Source organism: Pristiophorus japonicus, chromosome 6 (genome assembly GCF_044704955.1).
Source record: "Pristiophorus japonicus isolate sPriJap1 chromosome 6, sPriJap1.hap1, whole genome shotgun sequence".
In the NCBI taxonomy this organism is placed as follows: domain Eukaryota; kingdom Metazoa; phylum Chordata; class Chondrichthyes; family Pristiophoridae; genus Pristiophorus; species Pristiophorus japonicus.
Window position 1 is genome coordinate 167,370,459 of NC_091982.1, and position 11,071 is coordinate 167,381,529.

The 11,071-nt window shown below is 44.6% G+C and overlaps 1 protein-coding gene across 2 annotated transcripts; it reads right to left on the reverse strand.

The window, feature by feature from the left end:
- Positions 1 to 279: 279 nt before the first annotated feature.
- Positions 280 to 10,640, reverse strand: LOC139265854 (C-C motif chemokine 17-like). Of its 2 annotated transcripts, XM_070883363.1 has the most exons (4): positions 9,571 to 10,640; positions 5,688 to 5,895; positions 1,595 to 1,715; positions 280 to 1,482 (listed from the first exon to the last, which is right to left on the reverse strand). In XM_070883363.1, the coding sequence occupies exons 2-4, from the start codon at positions 5,746 to 5,748 to the stop codon at positions 1,344 to 1,346; spliced, it is 321 nt and encodes a 106-aa protein (XP_070739464.1). In that variant the 5' UTR covers positions 5,749 to 5,895; positions 9,571 to 10,640; the 3' UTR covers positions 280 to 1,343. The 2 variants fall into 2 exon arrangements, with proteins under 2 accessions (XP_070739464.1, XP_070739463.1); XM_070883362.1 differs by having other exon boundaries at positions 5,688 to 10,640.
- Positions 10,641 to 11,071: the final 431 nt, after the last annotated feature.

Here is an 11,071-nt window from a genome sequence, read left to right on the forward strand (position 1 = left end):
TGTTGCACTATCAGGGAGGCTTTGAGGGTGTCCTTGTAGCATTTCCGCTGCCCACCTTTGGCGCGTTTGCCATGAAGGAGCTCCGAGTAGAGCACTTGCTTTGGTGTCTGATATGCGGACTATGTGGCCTGCCCAGCGGAGCTGATAGAGTGTGGCTTAGGTAGCGATTGAATTCCCATCTTGGGTTATAGCAAAGGCTAATTATAGAACACAAAGACAATCCATTCATCAAATTATAAATATATATATTTTAGAAACCTGATACAGATACAGGCGAATTACAAACAGAATAAATAACAGAACATGTCACCCTTTAAACCATAGTCCCTGATTTTGGGGGACATTCGAAAATACAGCGAAAAAGTAGCATTGAAGAATAATTTTAAAATTCAGCGGCTATTTCTATGTGCTTCACAGTGCAAAGACTCCGTGAGTTACTGTGCATCATGTCATGAAAATAATCAGCATTGTTCTCTCCAATCAATTGAAAGGGCCACGGCCTTCATTCAATCTGTTTCCAAAATATGTCAACAAACAAAAATGAGTTTTCCTCGCCTGACAGTGAAGATAATTTAAATGTAAGAAGATGTAGTAAAGGTTCATTGTTTTGTTGACGTATGTCTATGGGCTAAAATAGCTATAATTCTATGTTTTACATAGGACAACTATAGGATGTTTTATGGAAGTAAGTTACAATGTAATACATTTAACAAAATAGCACTTTGTAAATGCATATGTCACTCACCATCAATCAGTAATTTAAATGGCTTTCTCCTTTTTATTTTCATTTTCAAATTTTTTAGTTTTTTTATTAAATATAAACAAGGTTTGTCCTGCCTCAGAAAGGCAGGAGTTTTTATTTGTTATAACTCTTTTTGATTTTTTGGCTGCGATACCCACCCCGGCAGTGACCTGGGAACGCTTACTGTGTAGGCCCACACAGGCTGATGTCCCCAATTTCTGACACTGCAGATAGAGTCACGCCCCAGAACAGGTCATTGTCTTCAGGAGGCTAGGTGAGAAAATTGTGTGGGGGAGTGGGAAAGATTCAACTCTTGGTCTGGTTCTCTCAGTGAGAAAGTACCAATTGTTCCTTGTCCATACAGAGGCTGACACACCCGAACAATATTTGTAGCATTAATAAAACCAAATGAGTAAATCAGTGACATGTAGAAGCAACACCAACAGTAAAGAACAGCATCAAATTTGACTGATGGCGGTTCAAAAAATGTAAATTGTATGTTTGAACCTTCCTTGCATTTGTGAATTTTCTGATGACCAGGAATCTTGTGTAAAATGTAGGAAAGCAGACTTTAAAAAGAAAAATGATTTTTGAAATGTTTCTATGCTGTGTAGCCAGTCGTGGTTTCCTCATTAGTCAGAAACAATCCCCTCTGCTCCTTTTGGGAAAGCTTTTCCACAAGTTTCTTCACTCGTTCATCCTTCGGATTGGAGCAGATCCATCTATCCCTCAGTCTGAATCTGAAAAGGAACAGATTAGATTTATTTACAGCGATAACTATGTTTGACACAGGCTCCTAATAATGGTATTTAATGCCAGGCTCCAGAGATGGACAATGTTCTGAAGACTTACACCACCGCGTTAATACTGCAGCTGCCATCATCTTCCTGTATTTCATAATCCTTGATTTTTTTGAAGTTAGGGACCGACTTTGAGTATTTCAGGCAGCAACTCTTCCGTGGTCCAGTCGGAGCTGGAAAGCAAAAATAAAAGGTTTGTGATTCACTGCTTTAAGGAAAGAAAGGGAAAATCCTGCAGTAAATAAATTAAGGCCAGACTGAGGGGATTAACATGTTTTAGTCCGCTGTCTGTAAGGGTCCTTTGTGAAAAACCAAATCGCAATGAGCATGAGCCCGCAGCACAAAATTGCCCTCCTTCATTGCTAATCTGACAATCTCACAGACCGCAGGAGGGCTGGTGTGGCACAGCAACATATCACATTGCTGTATTAGGGCGTATTCTTCTGAGGTTGAGGCACATTGCTGGAGTAGATTAGAGGGAGGTTTAATTGTGCCTTACCTGACTGCTTGATACTGGCACTGGGTGCCTGAAATCTGAAATGGTGTAATTTTCCAGTGCTAAATTTCCCTTACATTAATTGACACAATTATTTTTAAAAAGCTGTTGTTACTTTAATGAGCACTTTTATAGATACCTAGGCTGCCTTGTCTTGTATTAAAAGCAGAATTTAAAAAGGAAATGTACATTGAACATCCTTATAGTCTATCTGGTGATTCTTCTAAACCAATAAAGATATAAGACTTAATATACTGAGCATCAAAAAATGGATTATTGATATCTTGTTGGCCAAAGTGCTGACCATTAATTAAAACATCCTAACTGGGATTGTGCTCAGCTTTAAAGAACAGCTTTTAAAGTTGGCATACGACAGGGGATGGTAGAAAAGTGGTTATGTTACTGGACCAGTAATCCAGAGGCCTGAACAAATAATCCAGAGACGTGAGTTCAAATCCCACCATGGCAGCTGGGGAATTTAAATTCAGTTAATTAGATAAATCTGAAATAAAAATCTAATATCAGTAATGTTGGCTATGGAACTATCGGATTGGCATAAAACCCATCGGGTTCACTAATATCCTATAGGGAATTAAATTTGCAATCCTTACCTGGTCTGACCTATATGTGACAGCAATGTGGTTGTCTTTATACTGCACACTGAAATGGCCACTCAGTTGTAAATAAATGATACAAAAATCAATGAAACTGGATGGACCACCCAGCATTGACCTTGGAACTAACTACAGACACGACAATGGCCCACCCATTCAGTCGACCCTGCAAAGTCCACCTCACAAATATCTGAGGAATTGTGCCAAAGTTGGGAGAGATGTCCCACAGACTAGTCAAGGAACAGCTTGACAGAATCATACTTTTCAGCTAATGTCCTTAACTCCTCCATCACTATCCCTGGGTGTGCCCTGTCCCACCAGCAGGACAGACCTACCAGGGGTTGTGGCATAGTGCTATATAGTCGGGAATGAGTGGCCCTGGTAGTCCTCAACATTGACTCCGGACCCCATGAAGTTTCATGGCTTCAGGTCAAGCATGGGCAAGGAAACCTCCTGCTGATTACCACCCTCCCTCAGTTGATGAAGCAGTACTCCTCCATGTTGAACACCACTTGGAAGAAGTACTGAGAGTAGCAAAGGCACAGAATGTATTCTGGGTGGGGGAATTCAATGTCCATCACTAAGAGTGGCTCGCTAACACCATTACTGTCTGAGCCCTGAAGGACATATCTGCCAGACTGGGCCTGCGAAAGGTGGTGAGAAAACCAAAACAAAGATAAAACCTACTTGACCTCGTGCTCACCAATTTCCATGTTGCTGATGCATCTGTTCATGACAGCATGGGTAGCAGTGACCACTGGACAGTCATTGTGGAGACAAAATCCTGTCTTCACACGGAGGACACTCTTCATTGTGTTGTGTGACAATACCACCATGCTAAATGGGATAGATTCAGAACAGATCTAGCAGCTCAAAACTGGGCATCCATGAGGCACTGTGGGCCATCAGCAGCAGTAGAATTGTATTCCACCACAACCTGTAACCTCATAGCGCGGCATATCCCTCATTCTACCATTATCATCAAGCCAGTGGACCAACCCTGGTTTAAAGAGAATATGCCAGGAGCAGCACTAGGCATAGCTAAAAATGAGGTGCCAATTTGGGGAAGCTGCAATACAGGACTACATGCATCTAAAAAGCAGAAGTAGCATGCTATAAACAGAGCTAAACGATCCCACAATCAACCGACCAGATCAAAGCTCTGAAGTCCTGCCACATCCACTCATGAATGGTGGTGGACAATTAAATAACGAATGGAAGGAGGAGGTTCTATGAAAGCCCCATCCTCAATGATGACAAAGCCCAGCACGTGATTGAAAAAGACAAAGCCGAAACGATTGCAGCCACCTTCAGCCAGAAATGCCATGTGGATGATCCATATCGGCCTCCTCCTGAGGTCCCCATGATCACTACAGTCAATCTTGAGGCATTGACAATCTCCAACAAGCAAGAGTCTAACCACCGCCCCTTGACATTCAACAGCATTACCAAATACAAAATCCCCCACCATCAACATTCTGGTGTGTCACCATTGATCAGAAACTTAACTGGACCAACCACATAAATACTGTGGCAACAAGAGTAGGTCGGAGGCTGGTATTTTATGGCGAGTGTCTCACCTCCTGACTCCCCAAAGCCTTTTCACCATCTACAAGGTGCAAGTCAGGAATGTGATGGAATACTCTCCACTTGCCTGGATGAGTGCCGCTCCAACAACACTCAAGAAGCTCAACACCATCCAGGACAAAACAGCCCACTTGATTGGCAACCCATCCAACACCTTAAACACTCACTTCCTCCACCACTGGTGCACCATGGCTGCAGTGTGTACAACATGCACTGCTGCAACTCGCCAAAGCTTCTTCGGCAGCACCTCCCAAACCCACGACCTCTACCACCTAGAAGGAGAAGGGCAGCAGGCACATGGAAACACCACCACCTCCAAGTCACACACCATCCTGACTTGAAAATATATTGCTATTCCTTCATCGTCAATGGATCAAATTCCTGGAACTCCCTCCCTAATAGCACTGTCGGAGTATGCTCACCACACGGACTGCAGCAGTTGAAGTAGCCGGCTCATCACCACCTTCTCAAGGGTAATTAGGGATGGGCAATGAATGCCAGCGTTGCCAGTAACGCCCACATCCCAGGAATGAATTTAAAAAATGACGGAGGTACAAGATGAGCACTGATCCCGAAACTGTACTGTTGATTCTATCTGTCATTCTAAGACAACAAGTGCATATGTAGATAAGTACATTAGAACATCTGATGTTTTAGTGTTGGTTATGGTTGCCACATGTTCCTTCAGTGGCGTCTTGCTCAGGTCATTGGCAATCCCTCATGACAGCACTTGCTAAAGATTGCAATAGTCCTTGCTGGTATGAGTAAAGACCAGTACTGAACACAAGGTATACTGGAACCACACAGACCAGTACCAGGCTATCGATAAATTAATTAGTCTATAGGGAACGAAGATGCAGTAAACCTCCTGCTCTATTCCAGTAGATAGCTCTATGTTAATGTGGTTGTGGGTTTTGTTGGTTTAGAATCAGTTTGCTTCGAAATACACAGTTAGGTGTTGGAATCTTGCTAACCATCTCCAGCCATCAGTTTTATTTATATCATAATTGCTCTTCCAATAACATGAAATTGAATTGTGCTGTACACACTTTTATAATAAATACTTTATCTCCTTCAGCTCGTTTTCTCCCATGATTTAGTAATTGTTCAATCGAAGAAACTCAATTGAAAAAATGAAACCGTAGATGAACATAAAGAAGGACTGGAATATATTCTGTAACTTTTTAGTTAAAATATGTCTTGCTAGTTTGCATTAAAACTATTGAAGTTTGCTTATATGTTCAGTACAGTCCTATTAATGACATTGTTACACATACTGAAATTCGGGAACCAAAAACTTCAAATCCCACTCAGAGATGGGCAATCTGACAGGATTCTGTAGAATCTACGAGTTGTTACTCTTAAAATTTACTTAAGTTACGAGGTTCCTTAAAATCAGACAGTAATCAGAACTAAGCAATAAACAAGTACGATGGGATTTCACTCACCCGCTAACACAACCAAAGTGAAGACACTGAGGCAAATCAGTACCACAAGAAATTGCTTCATTTCCTCACTGGTGGGACTGTTCCGAAAATCTAAACTTTCTTTGAATCGCAGCTTGTATATATCCTCTCAGATGGTCAGCTTCCTCTCTAAATTCCGTGAAGGGCGGTGGTGATGGGGAGGTGGGCTTACTGTGCCCCTGTGGAAAATCTGATAAGGTAACCATATTAGTACACCCTCATATTTAGCTGTTTCCTTTACATTTCTGTTTGCATGAACCAACTATTCACGGAAGGCAGAGGCTTGGTGGCCAATGACTGAACAGCATTTATTTCTCTCAAACTTCAGGTTGTTTTAGTTTTGATTGATGGCCAAATCTCTTTTAACGTGTTCAGAAAAGTTATTTCTTCCCGCTTGGTTTGATTTCTTAATTTTATGCAGCTTACCTTCTCAGTATATCTCATTAGTATATCTCTGCGCCTCATCTAAACCACACAACTGCCTGCAAAGAGCTGCAGAGAATAAATTGACAACGCTTCCGTACTCAGTGTAAAAGTATGACCGTCAGGTTAGAAAATAGATTTAGTTCTTTGTAGCAAGGTCAACTGAGGTGCAGAAGTTAAATGTCTACATTGACGGACTTTCATGTCATGCAGTGGAACCTCGTTTATCCTGTAGAACCTATAAGGTTGCAGATAATTGAGGCTCCAGCTGACCCAACCTTGCCTACTGGTATTGCAGTACTTCCAGGAATGGTGCAGTGGCTCTCGGCCTTTTGGCTAAGAGCATTGGCGCAGAGTGATCCTTGATGTGTGCAAGGTGACCTCTGGCGTTTGTGATTTGACAAAGAATTGGAAAGATTGGCTACGAATAAAGCTGCATCCAAGGTGGGTAAAAACATTTTCCCGACACAAACCTAAGTTGAAGCCCAATGCAAAAATAAAAGACTGGAGTTGCGTCCCGAAACCAACATGATTCATAGTTGCTGCTCAATGTGGGTAGAAGTTGCAGCAAAGTGCAGGAAAAAGACCCAAAGTTATAGCCAAGAATTTAACAATCCCAACTTGATGTTGCAAATCCCACTCATTCAGTGAGCAGACAATAAAAAATATAAATAATGAGAACTTTCTTTCTTTTTCTCTTTCTTTTTTTCTTTCTTTCTTCCTTTCTTTCTAACGTTCCACATTCTAACATTTCTATGGGTAAAGAATGCTCAGATGAATTCCCTATTAGATTCATTAGTGACTATCATATTTATTCTCCAGAACTGTTAATTCATATTTTAATTTGAAGAACAATATGATTAAAAGTATTCAATTGATTGGACTAAGGAAGGATGGATTAGATTATACAGGATACCTTCTCTGTAATTGTGTAGAGAGCAGTACACATGGAGTGTTGCAAAGTACAGGGGCTTTTAACGATTGTTTTATGTATATGTTCTCTATTGTAAAGGGAGCCATGGGCAGTGTGGTAGATGAGGGCCTTCTGCTATGGAACTAGCTGTGTTTCTTTTGGAACACTGCATCCATTGGCAAAATGAGCTGACCATGTGCCATAATGCTAGGTCAGTTCCTTTATGCAATATTGCCGTGCTCCTGGCATACAGCGCATGAAGCATAGAGTTAGTTATTGGTTTCTGGAGGTTTTGCGGCTCCAGTTTCAATGGCGAGAGTTTTAAAGTTGAAGAGATCATAAATTTCGGTGCAGTTACAATGTTAAGTTCACTGAAAATGTCAACATGTCCGGAAGCCGGCTCCAATCCTGCCGACTTCCGGGATTAACACAGGCACATTCAACTGGTGAGAAAACAAAGCAAATTCACAGGGCTCATTAAAATTCAGGTAAATACTGCAATCAATACTCAGTGCTTACAGCTACTTTCTTACCTACCACTAGGAAAGGGATAGGTCACAGTACTTGTGGTGAGAGGTTAGATTCTACATGTTGGACACTTGAGACTCAGGTCAGGATGTGTGGCGTCGTGACGGCATTGGATTGGACATTGGAGGAGGATGATGATGAGCATCAGGAGGAGCCGCAGGTGTTGGGCAGAGAGGGGAACTGGCAGGAGGCACTACCCATGTAACTGTGTACAGCCAGAGGCTGAGCTCCCTTGGCCTGTGGGAAGAGCAGTGCCTCCGAAGGCCGAAGTTGTCGTGTCAGGTGGTGGCAAAAACCTGCAGCCTCCTAGAAGAAGACCTGCTCTCTGCTGGACCTGGTGTCCACACATTATCAGTGGTTGGCAAGGTCGGGGGGCAGTGGAGAAGGTCAGAGGGTGGGAAGAAGATTGCTGGAGCTTGGGGCAAAGATCGGATGGGGCCCGTGGAGAAGGACATGGGGAGGAAGTCGTGGGCCGTGGAGGACATTGGGAGAGCATCGCATTGCAGAGAGGTTTGGTGTTTGATTAACGGGGAGGTTAACAGGGTACACCGGCAGACTGGAGGGAAGCATTCTTGCTCCTGGACGACAAGCAGTGCTGGAAAGGCACTTACCTGTTCCATCTAGTAGTTCTTCGCTCTCTTCAGCTGTCGGGTTTCCAGAGGCCCGGGACATCCAGCACGCCAGCGTTCAAGCTGGAGCAGTGATAAAATCTGAGGCCCACAGTCTGATTAAAATATTTCAATGAGGGATCCGTCTCCTGAAAGCGGATTGGTTACCCGCCCCATGCCTCATCCCCATCAAAACTGGATGTAGGCAGGTTGGGTTCCAATTTGAAATTGTTTGAATTAGAACTTCCCACCCAACTCAAACCTGCCCACTTCGGGGGTTAAAATTATTCCCTGCATCACTCAGTTTAGGAGTTGGTTTAGAGACATAAATAAGGGAGGATTTTAACTCCCTCCGCTTTGCAGCAATAAACTGCTACAGAAAATAATACGAAGTGATTATCTGCATGAATATTGTCGTGTTCTTCTGCACATGCATGTGGTCGGACCCGTCCATTTCTGCACATGGGCGCTGGCACCGAAGTCCACCGCGCATGTGCAGTACCCCCATAGTGCAGAGCACTGTGGACCCATGCTTTGTCCATCTCTGTGGATCAAGGCTCCGGAGTAGCTTGGATCGAAAGGGGAGAGATGGGGGAGTTCGGAGGGAGAGAAAGAGATGGGGGTCATCGGAGTCAATGAAAGAGACGGAGGAGAGAGATAGTGAGATGGAGGGAGAGAGGGGGGTGATGGGGGAGAGAGAGGATCGGAGGGAGAGAGAGGGGGGGCGGAGAGAGAGAAAAGAAAGACTTGGATTGATATAGCGCATTTCACCACCACCAGACATCTCAAAGTGCTTTACAGTTAATGAAGTACTTTTGGAGTGTATTCACTGAGAGAGGGGAGAGAGAGTGGGACATGGATATAGAGAGAGAAATTAGGAGAGCGTGAGGGGTGAGTGTGGTCAGGAACTTGTGTGGTGGTGGGAGATCATGAACTTGTGCTGGGGGGGGTGAAAAAGATCAGGAACCATGCGATGAGGGATGAGGACAGGAACTTCTTTCGGGGATGATGGAAGGTCTTAACCCGTGAGAGTCAGCCCTGTCTGTTCCAAGTGAACTCTGTTATGTCTGGCAGTCAGAATGGCGCTTACATGTTGCAAAGAGAAACTGCAGGGTGTGTTTTATCCTCCAGAGGGACCAATCAGCAATCAGGACTTGTCATCAAGGGGACCCAATCAGAGATTTAGGTTTTACAAATAAATGTGTCCAAAACAATAAGAATAAAACCGGACAGACTTCGGCACCGGCTTCGGACACGACAACGGAACACCCAGCCCAGTCGACCCTGGAAAGCCCTCCTCACTAACATCTGGAGACTTGTGCCAAAATTGGGAGAGCTGTCCCACAGACTACTCGAGCAACAGTCAGACATAATCATAGTCACAAAATCATACCTTTCAGCCAACGTCCCAAAGTTCTCTATCACCATTCCTGGGTATGTCCTGTCCCACCAGCAGGCGGTGGCACAGTGCCATACAGTCGGGAGGGAATGGCCCTGGGAGTCCTCAACATTGGATCCGGACTCCATGAAGTCTTATGGCTTCAGATCAAGCATGGGCAAACCTCCTGCTGATTATCACACACCAGCTTCCCTCAGTTAATGAATCAGTACTCTTCCATGTTGAACGCCACTTAGAAGAAGCACTGATAGTAACGAGGGCACAGAATGTACTCTGGGTGGGGACTTAGATGAAGGGACTGGGTGTATCCAAGTTTGCTGACGATACAAAGCTAGGTGGCATTGTAAGCTGTGAGGAGGACACAAAGAGCCTGCAAGGGAAAAAAGACAGGTTAAGGTAATGGGCAATAAAGAAAGTCTTGAAATTATTGCATTTATATAGCGCCTTTCACGACCACCGGATGTCTCAAAGCGCTTTACAGCCAATAAATACTTTTAGAAGTGTAGTCACTGTTGCAATGTGGTAAACACGCAGCCAACTTGCGCACAGTGAGCTGCCACAAACAGCAGTGTGTTAAAGATCAGCTGGCCAAACTTGCCTAAATGGCCAGAATTGGCATGGGTGACAGGTTACGCTCCCTTTGGCTGAAAAAAAAACTTACCTAGAAAAATCATAACTAACTGAGTAACGCTGGTGCAAATTGATTGGGGCATTGACGGTTTTTTAAACTTAGGCCAACAAAAAGCCACCTACTCCAAAAAAACGGTGCAAATCACTGGGGAAAATTGAGCCCAATCTGTTTTTGTTAAGTTGATTGAGGGATAAATATTTTACAGGACACCGTTGATAACTCCCCTGCTCTTCTTTGAAATAGTGCCATGGGATTCTGTACGGCCACCTGAAAAGGCAGACGGGGCCTCGATTTAATGTCTCATCCGAAAGATGGTGACAGATGAAGTATAATGTTGGGAAATGTGAGGTTATTCACTTTGGTCGGAATAATAGAAAAGGGACTGACTATTTGTACTGCCCTTTTTCTGTCCTTCGGCGCCTGCGTCCTCTTGAGACTCCGCCCCCTATTCCTCCCGCCCGAAACCTGAACCGGAAGTGGGACCCCGCTATCAGTCCGACCATGTTGTTCCTCAGGAGACAAGCTGTGTGATCGGGCGTGGTGAGAAGTGGTGGGGCAGGGAGAGAAGCAACAGGGCGGGGAGGGAGTGAGCTGAGCCGTAAGCCGCTGAGCCCCGAGCCTCCCGCTGAGCCGCAGTGGTGGCGGCGGCGGGGGCAGGGCAGTGGTGGCGGCGGCTGGCGGCGGGCGGTCGGGAGAGAGAGAGAGAGACACATGGGGTGGGGGGGATGGGGGTTGTGAGAGGAGAGAGAGAGCATGAGGGAGGGAGAGAGAGAGAGAGACATGGGGGAGGGGGTGGTGGTTGTGAGAGGAGAGAGAGAGCATGGGGGAGGGAGGGAGTGAGAGTGAGACACGGGGGGCGGGGGT